This window comes from Poromitra crassiceps (genome assembly GCF_964638095.1).
Source record: "Poromitra crassiceps genome assembly, chromosome: 20".
Classification (NCBI taxonomy): domain Eukaryota; kingdom Metazoa; phylum Chordata; class Actinopteri; order Beryciformes; family Melamphaidae; genus Poromitra; species Poromitra crassiceps.
The window spans coordinates 30,570,997-30,588,992 of record NC_139637.1 but is presented as its reverse complement, the minus strand read 5'-3'; the positions used below and the strand labels follow the sequence as shown (position 1 = coordinate 30,588,992).

The 17,996-nt window shown below is 42.9% G+C and overlaps 1 protein-coding gene across 1 annotated transcript in view; it reads left to right on the top strand.

Moving 5' to 3' along the window:
* tcea2 (transcription elongation factor A (SII), 2) overlaps positions 1-17,996 on the top strand; it is a gene marked incomplete at its 3' end in the record, with an annotated part of 41,977 nt that overhangs the window by 6,586 nt on the left and 17,395 nt on the right. Inside the window, exons 2-6 of the mRNA XM_083657045.1 lie at positions 11,027-11,089; positions 12,231-12,336; positions 13,180-13,282; positions 14,761-14,903; positions 17,210-17,277. Coding sequence (XP_083513171.1) covers positions 11,027-11,089; positions 12,231-12,336; positions 13,180-13,282; positions 14,761-14,903; positions 17,210-17,277 — 483 coding nt within the window. The remainder of the gene's footprint in view (positions 1-11,026; positions 11,090-12,230; positions 12,337-13,179; positions 13,283-14,760; positions 14,904-17,209; positions 17,278-17,996) is intronic.

Genomic DNA, 17,996 nt, shown 5'->3' with positions numbered 1-17,996 from the left:
TTCAACGTCACCATATGTTTGAACAAAATGCTGTACAACACAAACAAGTTGCAAACCATTAATACTTACGCTCAAATGTATAGTGATGCAGCTGCTGCTATATATCATGTTGTTTTGTTTGTTGTGTCCAACTCGTCTCGGGGAGGAAGAGTAGAGCCGTATGATAACGTAACGAACTCTGATAGGTCAATGATGTCCCTCCAACAGTATCTTGGTGTGCTATTGGTTCTACCGGCCAGTAGGTCGCAGCATTTGCCTGCAAATGTAACGTACTTTAAACTCTGGTTTTGGAAAGGCTCGCACAATTTGCGAGTGGCAACAAACGGAATCTGATTAAGATGAAAATAATATTCGCAACTTTAGAGGGCTGGGTTCTCCCTCGATGAGGATCATTGCTTTTAATAACTAAAGCAGATACGCCGGCTGGGCCCATCGCCTATTAGTATTGCTTATTGATGCCTATTTCTTATTGCCTATTGCTCATTGCTTGTTGCCTATTTGTACTATGTCGTAAACGGAGTCCACAGCACAAGAATTTCACACGTGATACTTGTACCATGGAGTGACAATAAAAATCTTGAATCTTGAATCTTGAATCTTGGAAGAATCCTCTCCTACAGGAATTCCCTCTGTGTGTGATCTGGAGCAATGTCCCGCCCACAGCGCTATCTGATTGGTTACGCATCAAGCAAAAGCCTATCAGAGGGCTCAGAGATGAAATCTTGACACCTCACCTCAGTGCTCTCTGTTCAGCGCAGCCTAGGGGGACAGTGCGAGGCTGCCTGTAAGCGAGAGCAGCGGAATTGACTACCGGTAGTTGGCTGCTGACTGTGACAGTCACACTGTGTTAAGGTAAAGCAGCAGATATTGCCATGCCGAAGTTGTAATAAAGTGAATATACATCATAATTACCTACGCTGACATTGCAAAAACACCACAATCTTATCTTATGAGCGATTCGTATGAAGCGCTGCCTGGCAGGCAGCCTCGCACAGTGCAAAGTGTGGAGTGTGTGGAGATAGGTCTGTCTATGTGAGAGAGAAGCAGTTTCATTGAAAATGCGCGCATGCACTTTGTTGCAGTGAATAACGATAACAAGGTAACAGAGATTATTTGTGTACTGATAGCATAATATATCTTTGAGTAACGTTGGTGCCTGCAGTGCTGTGCAACTCAAATTTATCACCACCGCTGTTGAAAAGGGCAATAGCCTAGTAACCTCACAAAGCATTGTATGGGGCACTAGTTTTTAATTCCAGCATAGTAGCGTGTCCACGGTGTAGCGTCGCTCTTTTTCAATCAAATGGCCATGGTTGTCAGTAGCGAAGCTGTTTTATTGATCCAGTCGCGCTGCGTGTCCGAAAAATACATTGGCAGGCATGTCTGGGCAAGTTGTCTGCCTCTGTTTGGAACAAGGAACCGAATAAACTAGGACGAGACATTTCGTCAGCGGACTCTAGAATGAAACAAGGAACCGAATAAACGAGGATGAGACATTACGTTAGCGGATGCACGGATGAACGTGTTTGTTTCAGTATTCTCCTTTGAGAGCCTAGTGACTCGGTGTTAGTTTGTAAAAGTATAAGTCCACAGCTTTATCTTGATAATATGCCCAAGTCTCCACTAGATTGAACACACACACACACACACACACACACACACACACACACACACACACACACACACACACACACACACACACACACACACACTTTGCTTAATGTTAATAGTGTGACTATTTTCAATTAATATTGCAGTTGGATGAACTGAAGAAAATGCATTTTAACAATGGGTCGTGTTATTCAAAATTTTGACACCAAGATTTTCCATTTTACTGCAAATGTATATCGGTTCCAAAATATCGGTTATCGGTCTGCTTGACTCGCGATAATCAGTATCGGTATCGGCCATGAAAAAACCATATCGGTCGACCCCTACTACGAATGTTGTATAAGAAGATCCAGGATCTGTCCCTTGATCTGGTTTATCTAAACCAGATCAGCTCGATTGTAGTTAACTTGTACTACGAACGTCGATTGCCACTCGTTAACTCGAACCAGGTTTTTCTAATCAAGCTCAGAGCTCGTGCACATGAAAATGCCCATGCACTGGAGCTCGTGCCTGCAAAAGAGGCGTGGTTTTTAACAACTGCCAATCACAGTGCAATATGGACTGCTCCAAAACTCCTACAGCGCCAGACACGCCTATTTCCTCATTGAATGAAACCGCAAATACAAATCTGCGTTGGATATTATTACTGTTCCCGAATGACTGTCTAAAGTGACCACTTTTATCCACACTAGTGCTGCACGATTAATCTAATCGCAATCGCAATCGCGATGTCAGCACGTGCGATTACATAACCGCAAAAGTGTGCGATTATTATCATTTTTTCACGTCTTTTTGAGTGTGTGTGTGTGTGCGTGTGTGTCCTCTAACGTTACACGCGACGCAGCAAACACACGTTTCTCTGCCATCACACTGTGGGCATCAACACTAGCGGGAGGCTTCTCCCATGCACTCCCGCAAATAAGTAATGTTATGCGCAGCAAAGTTACATCTTACCGAGAGGGAGAGAGAGAACATCCATGATGATCGCTAACAGCTAGCTATGCTAATAACTAGCTTGCTGTTCAGAAACGCATGTAAACAGCCGTGTGATCAGTGAGAACGTCAGTAAAATAAGGAGAGAGCTGCAGGTGCTTATGCAGAACTAGTGCACGATTAAGTGCACAGTGGGTAATAACCCGCTGTGATGAAGAATATAGCGAGATTAACAAGGTTGATAGCAAAACACTGTCGCAGCTGCCAGCAGCAGCACCTCCAGGCTTCAACTAGCATTTAGCCCATACATGGGCAAATTACGGCCTGCGGGCCGGATGCGGCCCGCGGGCGCCACCTGTGTGGCCCGCCATGGAATTGCAAAAAAAAAAAAAAAAAAAAAAAAATTTTTTTTTTTTTTTTACACAGTGCACCTGAACGCAACATGCAAGATACCCGCTGAATAAATGTCCAAATGTTCATGTCATTCTGGCCAATACTCCACTTCTGTTATAGCATTTCAGTCTGGAATATGGAATATCTTTCAATAATCTTTATGACTAAAAGGCTACATTGAATTAGAAATTTAAATAATTAACTCATTGGTTTTGGATTTATTTAGCTTCAAGACTGCATTTTTGTTTGTGTGACCCTCAACACAGGCTTTGATTATCCAGGGCCACTTACTGATACTTATGTTTAAATTAACCCACTCATATTCTGATTTATTTCAAGAAAAACATTTTGGCTAGTGGAAATTCTAATTGGCTGGTAACTTTAAAATCTAGCAGCCATATTGGCAGGTGGTCAAAAAACTTAATTTCAAGCCCTGAGAGCAGGTGGTGACATAGGAGTGAGTGAGAAAAGGATGAAATATTGGTGGTTAAGACTGAATAATGACATCACAACTGTTAATTTAAAATGAGTTATTCCTCTAAACGTGGCTTCAAATGCACCAAATTTTTCACGCTGGCCCCGTTCGGCCCTCAGCAAAACCTGGTAGCGAATACATTTTTTGTGGCCCTCTCTATCATCAAAGTTACCCATCCATGGGTTACGGCATGACAATATTTGTTCGGCCCCCGGCAACAATCTGGGTTTCTCATGTGGCCCCCCATGAAAAATAATTGCCCACCCCTGATTTAGCCTGTCACATGACGCCTTCATGGTCCCTCGATAAAGTCTGCAGAAATATGCACGTTACCTCGCCTCTCTCTCAAGAAGCGTCACGTGAGTGTGGCGTTTAAGGCCATCTGTCGCTACAAAATAAATAAACGGGTGGTGTATCATTGTATTACTGGACAGACATGTAACTAACTTTGCCAGTCTGAGCCATCTTCTATGTGCTGTAACACAGTGCAGTTTCTATTTTTCTGGTGTTTCTTTTTTACATGTTTGGGACAGGCAAATGTCTCAAAATGTTTTATTTTTTTGTAAAGATAATTTTATTTCAAATTGTTTTATTTATTTAGTTTAGTTAATATATTTTAAATTGTAACATATTTCATGGATTTTAGTCTGTGATACGTGAAACCGTGGTATTTTTGTCCAAGGTTATCATACCGTCAAAAACTGCCGGCACATCCCTAGATACCTCTTGTTTATTATATCGCAATCACAATCGCAATCGCAATATTGTCCACCCTAATCGCTAATCGCACCTTTCCCCCAAATCGTGCAGCACTAATCCACACCAGTAATTTCTTTGAAGAGCGGTTTCGTAGGCTATCTACAGCTCTATCTACAGTCTTTTGTGGAAGCAATGTGTAATCTATCTCAGTCCAAAATCCGTATGTATAGACCATTTAGGCTCAATGAATAATAATGATCTCATGATGTGTTTAGTCGCACTGATTGAATAATTCCTATAGGCTAATCAAAAAAAAAATGCTTCTGAACTGAATCGACACGGTACGTGCGGGCATAGATTTCATTTATAAAAAATAGCCTATTTTGTGGCCAATCACATTATGAACAGCTGAGTTGACCGGCAGGCACACCCATTTCCAAAGAGATCATTATTCATTAAGCATGCGTTTCTAAATCTATGGTCTAAATAGGCTTACAGATTGTGGAAATTGATAGACTGAGATTATACATTTACATTTACACTCGCAAAAAGCTGCTGTAGGAGACAGAAATCGCTGATCAAAGTAAATCAAATGACTGATGTGAATACAAGCGGCAGCTTTAGACAGTCCTTCAGCAGACTATATCCAACGCGGATTTTCATTCTGACATAGGCTACATTAAATATCCGCTAAAAACTCTGATCACACTGCGCTTTCATTGAATGAGGAAATGGGTGTGCCTGCCCGTGGATCAACTCAGCTGTTCATAATGTGATTGGCTAGCGCACCTCTTTCGCATGGACGCGCGCCTGTGCACGAGCGAAAAACGTGCGTGTGCACAGGCAGATCCCAGATAAATCCAGCTTCAGTTATCGAGTAGAAAACCAGCGTCGTAGTATCGTTAAACTAGATAGCTTTGATCCTGTTCAGTCAAACCAGATCAAAGTGACAGATCGCGGATCTGTTAAGATAGCTTCGTAGTATAAGGCTCAGGTCTGTTGTGTGATGTGATGTCTCTACATGATGGTGTTGACATTAGGTCTGTTGTCTGTTGTGATGTCTGCAGGACGGTGTTGACATTAGGTCTGTTGTGTGTTGTGATGTCTCTACAGGACGGTGTTGACATTAGAGGCCCATACCACGAATGTAGGATAAGCAGATCCAGGATCTGTCTGTTGATCTGGTTTGGCGTAACCAGATCATTGCAATCTAGTGAACCCATACCACGACTCTGGTTTTCAACTCGGTAAGTGGATCCAGGTTTTTCTAATCCAGTTGAGAGCACATGCATATGAAAATGCTCATGCACAGGAGCTCGTGCCCACAAAAGAGGCGTGGTTTTTAGCAACTAGCCAATCACAATGCAATATGGACTGCTCCAGCTTTTACAGCGCCAGACATGCCTATTTCCTCTTTCATTCAAACTGCAAATCAAAGCGAAGCTTTACTGTATGTCAGAATCAAAATCCACGTTGGATATTATTAGTCTGTTCCCGAATGATTGTCTAAAGTTACCACTTTTATTCACATCAGTCATTTCTTTGAAGAATGGTTGCTGTCTCCATGTATCCTACAGCAGCTCAATTCACCCTCTCAATAAACTCAATAAAACCTGCATGTCTTTTTTGCGAGTGGAAGTAATGTGTAATTTATCTCAGTCTAAATGTCCAAAATCCGTAGGCATATTTAGACCATTTAGGCTCAATGAATAATAATGATCTCATGATGTGTTTGATCGCACTGATGGAATAATTCCTATAATAGGCTATCAATAAAAAAAGTTATCATAAGAAAAAAAGGCTGCTGAACTGAATCGACACGGTACGTGCTGGCATAGATTTAATTTATAAAAAATAGCCTATTTTGTGGTCACATATATTGACAGCAGAGTCGCATATCTCCATATTTCACACAAGGACTAAGCTGGAAATAATATGAAGTTCAATAACATCATACAGGCCAAAAGCAACACCGTTGCAGCTGCAAAATGCAGGAGTAGCCTAGATATGAATAATCTGTGTGCAGGCGATCCCATATTAAATTGCTTAGGCTATTCTGGCATTTATGACCATGTCCAACCCAACGTCAGCCTCAGCTCTGTTGTGCACACAGCACCGTGCTCGTTGGAGAAGTTTATGTAACCTTTTTACGCCGGTGTAGTGATATTTCACCACTCACCGTTCAGCTGCAATCGATCGGCGGGGTCAAACGTATCTAGCCTACTTGGGAGCACAAAATGAAAATATTGTAACGAAGTGGGTATTTGTCCAAGGAACTGGAGACTTGAAGTTGGTACAGGCTTTTTATTCTTGTCTTCACAATACACGCTCCTAGCAGCTAGCTTCGCTGCTAGCTCTGCAACCACCCGGTCAGCTCCCTCGCATAGCCTGACTGACATCCGGCCTAGCGGCCGCTGGTCATATATACCCCCTTTCCCCCAGGAACACACCCACATACATTAGTTCCTAGCTACAATCTAGACACTTCTCTTGTACATCACATTACAGGTAATACCTGGATTACCTGAAACGCTACATACTCCTCACCCAACATTAGTCGATGCCCACATCGACACCCACAACCCACACCTATCCCCCTGTACCAAAACACACCACCCCACAACATTTTGTATTCCCACATCAATTTCCCCACATAGTCTCTTATCTTTTTAGCACACTTCTTAATTTTCGTTCCACCACCACCATTTGCATTTCTTTTCATTTCTTCCCTCTTTTCCCATTCCTTTAAATTCGACCCACATATCATTTCAGTTCGACAATAACCCCAACATTTACATCATTCTTTTTCATTACCTTCATTTAAACCTTTTTTCTTACTCACATTATCCCACTTCTGACACCAATGTAACGAAGTGGGTATTTGTCCAAGGAACTGGAGACTTGAAGTTGGTACAGGCTTTTTATTCTTGTCTTCACAATACACGCTCCTAGCAGCTAGCTTCGCTGCTAGCTCTGCAACCACCCGGTCAGCTCCCTCGCATAGCCTGACTGACATCCGGCCTAGCGGCCGCTGGTCATATATACCCCCTTTCCCCCAGGAACACACCCACATACATTAGTTCCTAGCTACAATCTAGACACTTCTCTTGTACATCACATTACAGGTAATACCTGGATTACCTGAAACGCTACAATATAAAAACTAGGGCTGTCAAAGTTAACGCGATAATAACGCGTTAACGCAAATTCCTTTTAACGCCACTATTTTTTTTAACGCGCGATTAACGCATACACTTTCTTTGATGTTTGAGCCTTGGTCCGACCTGTAGTTTAAGAAATCAGGAAGCAGTAACGTTGATAGCAAGCAGAAACAAAGCTCCGTGAGCAGAAAAGGATGAAGAAAATGGGTATATTGGCAAGTTCAGCTTCAAATTGAGAAAGATGTCCTGCATTTTAGGTGAGAGAGAGAGAGGGAGCGCGTCAGCTCTCCCCGTCTGTCTCGTCTCTCACCGTGGCAGAGAGAGTGAGAGACAGACGGAGAACGGGGGGGGGGGGGAGACAGAGAGGGAGAGAGAGAGGCAGAGAAAGCGAGCGAGACAGACAGACAGACAGACAGACAGTGAGAAAGAGAGAGGGAGGGCGATCAGACCAGAGAGAGAGACCGACGGAGAACGGGAGAGAAAGACAGAGAAAGAAAGCGAGAAATAGAGAGGGGGGAGAGAGCATGGACGCAGCTTCTCCTGTCTGTGGCTCGAGAGATGTAGAGGATGGCACCAATTAACTTCACAGTGCAGCCTGAGAGATGTGTATTCCCAGTAACTAGTAGCAATAATAACAATATTACCAATGGCCAAATACTTACCCATACTAATGATAATAGCTACTACCCATATTAATATAGAACAGTGCATCTTTGCACAAAGCTCTCAGGTTTAACGTAGCCTACCTCGGTTTAAGGTAGATTTAGAACAGATTAAAACAAATTGATTAATTTGCGATTAATCGTGATTAACTATGGACAATCATGCGATTAATCGTGATTAAATATTTTAATCGATTGACAGCCCTAATAAAAACATATTCCAAAGTGGTAAGTAGAGCTTAGTTTAAATGTAGCCTGCAACAAGTGCAAGGCTTCGGTCCTAATTCAACAGGAGCCATGTTTTTTTTTCTTTTTTCTTTTCATTTGAATGCCATCTATTTTTCATATGGGGACCCTATATGAATGGCAACTCGCTGTTTCCAGAGAGCTGATTGTAAGAAGGTGGGTATTTCATGGGGTTTGATCATATCCTCTGAACTTAACCAGCTACAGAGTAGGTTAGCCTAGAGCCATATGAAATCTGTTTTATTTTTTTCCAAATTCCATTTTATTTTTTCCTAAATTCTGTTTTTTCTGTTTTACTTGTTCTGAATTCTGTGTTTTGCTTTTTACGCTCATTTTACCATCAGAAATAGTGTCTAATATGTGGGGATGAATAAATGTCCACAATTTAATAAGATATAACAACCAATTTACACAACAATGCACTATTTGTAACAAGTGATTCAAGTCAGAAATACAGTAGATGACTGTACAAAACAGTCTATATAATTTTTATGTTTGTAAAGTGCTTTTAAGCTTCTCATTGTGTGCTTAAAGTAAAGAAAAAACAACTGTGAACAAAACATTCACTTCAAACATCAGAAAATGCTTCAAATATTATTTTATTTTGAAAGGTATAACAGGAAGTGGTGGTGTTTATCTTTGCTAACTTGAACGAGTCAACGTGAGTCTACTAGAGAAAGAAGAAATTGTGAAAGAATGGCATGTGTCAACTGAATAAGAATACACAGCCACAATTGAAACTTTTCCAGCTTCATCATGAAAAGTGGATATTTCGTCTCTTTCATTCCCTGTTGCCATCTAGACTACGGTCGGAAGGCTTTGACTAGGAAGGCAAGTAACATCAACAACAATGATAACTATGTCGACAAAGTATTTAAACAGTCAATTGAGCTAACATGATCAAGACCATCTGCAAGTAGTTAACGTTATGCTAACATTTTAAACGAACAACATAACATAATTAAATAGAATAGTGAGAAGGTCTAATGATGCAGAATCATTCACAGCTGACATCTAATGCTAACGTTATAGGCTACTTCACGCACACTTCAGACAGGGTTATTGACATGTCCACATTCTGCACGTTGTAGCTTGGAATGCGCTTGTTAATGTGCTCGTTAACTATAGTTACGTTACTGCAGTCCACTGTAAGGGCAGACAGCTGCATGTGTGGAAGGAAGAGAGGGAGAGAGTGTGTGTGATGTCACCTTATTAACATTATATATTGAATTTCAGCCCAATTATGGCAAATTCTGCAATATTCCACGTTTTACAGTAGATTCCATTTTTATTGGTCAATTCCGTGATTCCGTCCGCGATTCTGTTAATGCGGATTTCATATGGCTCTAGGTTAGCCATAGATGCTATGGTGATCTATCTTGGTAAGAAGTTAACTAGCGTCGTGGTACGGCAAACCTAGGGTTAAACCTGAAGTTACCTCGCTAAGCCACTAATCTTGCTTCGTGGTCTAGGCCATAGGTCTGTTGTGTATTGTGATGTCTCTACAGGACAGTGTTGACATTAGGTCTGTTGTGTTGTGATGTCTACAGGACGGTGTTGACATTAGAGGGGTGTACCACGAATGTTGTATAAGAAGATCCAGGATCTGTCCCTTGATCTGGTTTGTCTAAACCAGATAATTGGTATTGAAAATTAAGCCCTACTTACCACTTTGGAATATGTTTTTATATATTCATTTTTGTGCTCTCAAGTAGCCTAGATACGTTGTTTGACCCCATCGATCGATTGCAGCTGAATGGTGAGTGGAGAAATATTACTAAACTGGCATAACAAGGTTACATAAACGTCTCCAAAGCGCACTGTGCCATGTGCGCAACGGAGCTGAGACTGACGTTGGGTTGGAAATGGTCATACATGCTAGAATAGCCTACTACATCTAAGCAATTTAATATGGGATCACCTGCACACTGGCGATCCCATATTAAGATGATTCATATCTAGGCTACTCCTGCATTTTGCAGCTGCAACTGTGTTGCTTTTGGCCTGTATGATGTGATTGAACTTCATATTTCCAGCATCATTATATGAAATATGGAGATATGCGACTCTGCTGACAATATCCTATATATGTGACCACAAAATAGGCTATTTTTTATAAATGAAATCTATGCCCGCACGTACCGTGTCGATTCAGTTCAGAAGCATTTTTTTATTTTATTTTCATTCTTTTTTTAATTGATTAGCCTATAGGAATTATTCAATCAGTGCGACTAAACACATCATGAGATCATTGTTATTCATTGATTGGATTTTGGACTGAGATAGATTACACATTGCTTCCACAAAAGACATGCCGGTTTTATTGAGTTTATTGAGAGGGTGAATTGAGCTGCTGTAGATAGCCTACGTGGAGGCAGAAACCGCTCTTCAAAGAAATTACTGGTGTGGATAAAAGTGGTAACTTTAGACAGTCATTCGGGAACAGACTAATAATATCCAACGCAGATTTTTATTTGCGGTTTCAATGAATGAGGAAATAGGCGTGTCTGGCGCTGTAGAAGTTGGAGCAGTCCATGCATTGTGATTGGCAGTTGTTAAAAACCACGCCTCTTTTGCGGGCACGAGCTCCAGTGCACGGGCATTTTCATGTGCATGAGCTCTCAGCTTGATTAGAAAAACCTGGTTCCAGTTAACGAGTGGCAATCGATGTTCGTGGTACAAGTTAACTACAATCGAGCTTATCTGGTTTAGACAAACCAGATCAAGGGACAGATCCTGGATCTTCTTATACAACATTCGTGGTATACGGCTCAGGTCTGTTGTCTGTTTTGATGTCTACAGGACGGTGTTGACATTAGGTCTGTTGTCTGTTTTGATGTCTACAGGATGGTGCCATTGACCTGCTGAGGGAACTGAAGAACATCAAGATGTCTCTGGAGACCCTGCAGGTAAAACTGACTTTTCCACCATGTCTCCTCCACTGGTAACAAGTAGTAGGCAACCGTGAAATTGCACAAATCAATATGAACGGAGGGGCTCACTCAATCTAACAAACATCAATTTTAGGATTACTAAATACTTATAATTTGTTTGCAAACCAAGCTTGTTCACCAACTTTCAAGGAGATTTTCTTCTCAGTCCACTAGAGTTGTCTGTTAACCTCTCTGTCTCTAGTCCACTAGAGTTGTCTGTTAACCTCTCTGTCTCTAGTCCACTAGTTGTCTGTCAACCTATCTGTCTCTAGTCCACTAGAGTTGTCTGTCAACCTCTCTGTCTCTAGTCCACTAGAGTTGTCTGTTAACCTCTCTGTCTCTAGTCCACTAGTTGTCTGTCAACCTATCTGTCTCTAGTCCACTAGAGTTGTCTGTCAACCTCTCTGTCTCTAGTCCACTAGAGTTGTATTTTAACATCTTTGTCTCTAGTCCACTAGAGTTTTTTTTTTTTTTTTTTTTAAACCTTTATTTATACAGGGGGAGTCTCACTGAGAGCAGTGCTCTCTCTTTCAGGAGTGCCCTGTTCACATTCACACACATTCATACCTGGAAGCTAACCAGTACAACCACAGTCTGATCTGCTGGCCACTGATCAGCTCCACTGGAGCAGTTGGGGTTAAGGGCCTTGGTCAAGGGCACCTCAGTGGTGGTAATGAGGGAGGGGCAAGCGCTGCCTTTTCACTTTCCCGGCCCAGATTTATCCTGCCGGTCCCGGGGATTGAACGGACGACCTTCCGGTCACAAGCTCGCTTCTCTAACCATTGGGCCACCACTGCCCAGTTGTCTGTTAACTCTCATGTCGCTAGTCCAATAGAGTTGTATGTTAACATATTTGTCTCTAGTCCACTAGAGTTGTCTGTTAACCTCTCTCGGGCTCTAGTCCACTAGATTTGTCTGTTAACCTCTCTGTCTCTAGTCCACTAGAGGTGTCTGTTTACCTCTCTGTCTTTAGTCCACTAGAGGTGTCTGTTAACCTCTCTGTCTCTAGTCCACTAGAGGTGTCTGTTAACCTCTCTGTCTCTAGTCCACTAGAGTTGTCTGTTAACCTCTCTGTCTGTAGTCCACTAGAGTTGTCTGTTAACCTCTCTGTCTCTAGTCCACTAGAGTTGGGATGTCTGTGAATGCGGTGAGGAAGCAGAGCTCAGATGAAGAAGTTCAGACTCTGGCCAAATCTCTCATCAAATCCTGGAAGAAACTACTCGGTAGGGGTGTGTGTGTGCATGTGTGTGCTCATGTGTGTTTGTGTAATCGGACCTATCAATCACTAAGTTATTATCACATATCTCTTAATTTAAATTAGTCCCCAGTGCCTATTTCCCCACACTATCTCTATATATTGAATTACATATTGATAGCCATATTAGATCCAAAATACCTGCAAGCATTTCTCTTAAACACGTCTTAAATAATAATTAAGGGGCCGTGTCCACAGGGAGCTTTTTTTTCTTCATGGCAGACCGCTTTGGATAGAAAACATGAATGCCCAGAGCATTTCCAACGCACACAGACACACAGCACACAGAGAGTTAGTAGCTAACGCTAGCTAGCTAGGTACAGTAACCCAACAAGCTAATTCTCACCTGGAACCCTAAAAAAAGCAGATATATCACTTCAGGCGTTGCGTTAACGTCTTTTTAGTCACGCCTCTTCCTCGATTTCTATTGGTCGGTTGGAAAAAATGACATTGATGAGCTGACTGATGATGATGAACTCTACATGAGGCGCCCAGAGCGCTCCGCCCAAAAAACTGGGAAGAATAGCACTAGCGTGTCCTTACGTTACCATAGAGAATTAATGGCAGAAAGGTGCTGGTAGCTCTAAAAACCATCCCTATGGACACAGGCCCCCGAAGGCTGCATGCCTATTGCATTTGCATCTTTTACTCAATATTTTCAATGGAGAACCACTGTGTGTGTGTGTGTGTGTGTGTGTGTGTGTGTGTGTGTGTGTGTGTGAGTGAGAGTGAGTGAGAGACTCTGTGTGTGCGTCCGTGTATCTGTGCCTGTGTGTGTGTGTGCACGTGCGTGTCCTGGCTCATTCGACAGATGGCTCGGAGGGAAAGGGGGAGGAGAAGGAGAAGAAGAAGAAGGAAGGCTCTCCGGTGCGGTCATCATCCACCTCTAAGGACTCTGGCAGCAGTGAGAAAAGGTTTGTCGCACAGTGATGATGTCACTGAACGGACGCTTATGGCCCATTTCCACCGCAGGTAGTAGCGCGGTCCCGCTCCGCTCGACTCGATAAATGGTCTCATTCCACTGGTAAAAAATGTCCCAGCCCGGGTTGAGTTGGGGTTGAGTCGTGCTACTTTTCGTCCCTGCCTCGTCGGGGTTCTAGGGCTGTGAACCCGGTACCATACGGTGACGTGAAAACATTGTTGACAACTGATTGGTCAGGCAGAATCGTGTTTACTCTGTCTATCTACTGACTGTCAATGCAATGCTGCATACCAGTTTAGTGGGCTTACCTTCTCTTCTGTTATGTTATTTCCATCAGTCTTTTGTGTTGCTGCCTTCGCCTCTGGTGAAATAAAATCGTGGCGGTGGTTTCAATTGTTTTGAGAGAGGAAAAAAGTCCGCTGGTCAGGAAGCCCTTGTAGTTGAGTGCAGCGCTCCGCTAGGCCGCAGGCGGGTCTTTGGTGAAGCCGCGGTCTTGCCTGGTGAGAGGCCGCCGGGGTAGAGGCTACTCTGTTGCGCCTCTCCCGTCCCCGCGCGGCGCATGCATGTGAGTTTGACTAACAACAAAGTGATATCCATTCTCCTGGCCGATTGTCACATTTGCCCATGTACACTGTAGGTCATTTAGAGGCACCAGTATTTCATAGGAGGAGTAGAGAAAGTGGCAGCAAGCAAGCTCAAAGTCAAGTAGAATACAAAAGTGAAAAAAAGGAGCTTACTGGTTACTTTTTTACGAGAAATTTAATCCAGAAGTGTTGGTACATAGGTAACCTCAGGTTTACATACAATGTACAACTTCATACAAAATAAGAGACACGGGCAGGAAAACGCAACGCGTTTCAACCTCACTGGGTCTTCATCAGGCTATGGCCATAGTCTGGATTAAATTTCTCGTAAAAAAGTAACCAGTAAGCTCCAGTATTTCATAAACAGTTTAAAAGTTCTGTGGATGGATTTAATTGTAACGTTATATTATAGCCTACTTCGGCTATATGCGGAGGACAGATATGCGGTCGCTATGACGACCAGCTGTGGGCGGGGGTGGGCGGGGGCAGATGATCGGCGGTCGAAGCAGAACATCCATCGGGCCGAAACGAGTAGAGCCGACTGGTGACGAGCTGTGCAGGGCAGTAAAATGTGGTGGAAATGAGCCATTAGTGACGCACTTCTAGTCTCTGTATGAAACGCAAGGAACCTGAGGACACATTGCATTTACATGTGTGTTGAATGTGTACACAATGCATCCCTGACCACCTCCGGAGGTGGTGTGGCCGATCAGATTGCAATCCTTCTTCAATGCGTTTTGGGCGTGTTTACACCTGTACTTTCAAGTGATAAAACACAATCTGATTGCAATCTGATAGCTGAAAACGTATGTTAACGCCAGGTGTAAATGGCCTCATTAATACCAGGTTTGAACAGGGCCTGTCTCTCCGTTGTCCTTCTCTCCAGCAGTGGTAAGAAGCCCGAGACGCCCCCGACCCCCACCACCCCCACCCTCCCCCGGCTCACCTCCTTCCCCCCCGCCCCCGTCACCACCAACAACGTCAGGACCAAGTGTCGACAGCTGCTGGTGGCCGCGCTGCAGACCGACGGTGAGAGGACACTTACATGCCAGACTTCAGACTTTAATACCAATAGACCCTTTTCACGGGGGCCATTTTGTGTCAAAAAGGCAGAATAAACACAGGTGCAAGCAAAACACTAATGAGGGTTTCCAAATTCCAATCATGGAAGTTGGAAACCCTCATAAGTGTTTTGCTTGCACCTGTGTTTACCCTGCCTTTTTGACACAAAATGGCCCCCGTGAGAAGGGTCTATACTAGGTTTAATATCGAAAACTGATGCTACAAAAAAAAAAAAAAACACACTGAACAGCAACATATATCACATCACGCTACCAACAGATTTTTTATGTGTTGGCAAAGCTAGGGAGAGGGAGAATTTGTATATTGTTATGGTGTCGCGCAGTGATGATGTCACTGGATGGATGCCATGATTCAGCACTTTAGGCCCAATTCCAATCCGCCCCCTAAACACTCAAGCCCTGTTCCCTCACTCCCTCTAATGGCCGCCATCTGAAAGTGGTTGAGTCATCAAGTGTGGAAGGGATCCACATTGAATAAATAGGAGGATTGGGACAGCAGAGCCCTTTGCACTTGACAAGATGATGTTGACTCTGGCAGGTTTGGGGCTCGCTATATATTGTTTATTGTCAAGACGCTTTGAGGGATAGACTCCCTGATGAGTCTGTTCTCATCCAGGCTCTGGCTCTACAGAGTGGACAACAGGTAATTTAAAAATAAATGTAGCCTATACTGCAACATCTGCAATCTGCAACATTTGTAATTATAATTAAAATAAGCGTAATAATAATGACATGTCACCCAACATTATACACAATGTCAATACTGTACAATACAGATTCGGTAAAACTATTTCTCATTCATCAAAAAAGTTGTGGATTGCAATTGTAATAGAAATGATCGATGATTATTCTAGGATTGTGTAAAATAACTACTTGCATTCCTCTGATATAATAATTTTGTCTAATCTGAAATCCCTATTAATGTAATGTTTCATTGTCAATTAAGGCATTCCAGCGCACTCCCAAACACCGCGTTCGTTTCACGCGTGTGTTCTTTTATTTTTTTGACAGATATTTGCAGCCTTCCCCGTTTTATACGTCACAACGCTATGCATTGTGGGCAATTCCCTTTCCGTAAGTGGCCACAGCTGCACCCTTACGGTAAGGGGGCAGAAAGGGCTCACTCCGAGCCCTCATTCACTTTGCGATTTCAGCATTGGACATCCCTAAACCCTCACACCCTTCACGTGAACGCGCCTCTAAGGGCTTGAGTCAGTAAGGGGGCGAATTGGAATTGGGCCTAGTCTCCACACACAAAATAAAATGTCTTCCCTCAACCATTAGTAGTACAGTAGAGCTATTTTTCTTTCTTTCTTTCTTTCTTTCTTTCATTTTAGAAGATTTCACAAAATCAATCGGAAACAAACATCTAGTGACTGATCACTTCAGTCACATGACGGTTAGCAGACATTTACTAATTAGCAAAAATCTTGTTTTTGCAAAGACAGTCTGTTGGTTAAAGGGGTGATGTCAACAAATTGATTCTGCTGAAACAGCAATGAAAACCCCGCCCACAATGGCTCTGATTAAACCCCGCCCACAAAGGCTCTGATTGGCTCAGTTGTTTCTCAGAGCGAGACCATGTTGTGGACGAGGGAAACACCAGACTCTCTAAATCGCTCGACATAATTCAAGAGTCTGGAAGGGTGTCCGAGTAGATTCGAGCAGTGGTAGATTCCCTGCCTACCTCTGGCTTGGTCGGGCGTCCTTACAGGCAATTGGTCCTGTTTGCGGGTGCACAGCTGGATTAAGGGTATGTGTCCTGTTCGCTGCACTAGTGTCTCCTCTGGTCTGTTGGGGCGTCTGTTCGGGGGGAGGGGGACTGGGGAGGAATAGCTTGCGCCCCCCCCCCCCCCCCCCCTCCCATGCCGGTGATACTCCTCGCTGTCAGGTGATGTACATGTATCAGAGGTGAACATGTGTCTAGTCTACAACTCTCCCCAAATCGCAGATGGGGTGGAGCTCTGGAGCAACGACCGGGACATGCTAGCAGAGAATTGGCAAAGTACAATTAGGTAGAAAACAGGCGGACACAGGCTAAAGCTGCAAAAAGGATATACATATATATATATATATATATATATATATATATATATATATATATATATATATCCTTTTATATGTAAATATAAAAGGAGTCTGTATCCAGGCTTCATTTAATCACATGCTTTTGGATTTAATTTTTTTGAGAAGAGCCGATTGATATGCACGGAGTAAAACAAACGTCAGTTTGTGTTTGCTGTCGTCTTCCAGATGAGCACAAGACCATCGGAGTGGACTGTGAGCATCTAGCAGCGCAGGTCGAAGAGCATATCCTTTCACATCATCACTTCTCTGCTGGACAGAGAGCCATCATGTTGGCTCTGTACCAGGGTAGGAAATTAACTTTTTTTAAATGAGGGCTATTTTTGCCCATGGGAAATATATTTCGGGGGCATTTTGGATAATTTCCAGGGCAATTTGATCAAATGTTGGGAAATACTTTAGTTGCACCTATGTAGCATGACAGACCAATCGTTGACTCTTATCCAATCATATTTTATTTCTAAAAGTTCATAAACAATCACGGTTAAAGATCCCCATTTCCTATCTCAACAACACTGTTGATTGTCTGGCATGTTATTAATGTACTTGGCAAAAACATGAGTGAACTAGCTTGCGCTGCCTGTCACTGAGGTCAATAACGCTAGTAGGAAGGCCTAGCTGGCCATTTTCGAGTCACGCTTTTTAAATGCAGAATAATGTTAAAATACAGAAAGTATTAAACTCTTTATTTTATGGGGGCATTTAAAAGCCCCCGTCACCCCAATTCCAAGGGCAAGTCTAGATTTGTTAGGGGCATTTTGCCCCGAGCCCCCGCTAATTTCCTCCCCTGCTCTGTACACCACCTCAATGGACATGAATCCATCATGATGTGCTGCAGACTGCAGACTTCCCTTTAATTTGAGGGTATTTACATCCAAATCAGGTGAACATTGTAGGAATTACATTTCACTTTAAGGGACCAAAATTACATTTTAAGGGACCAAAAGTAATTGGA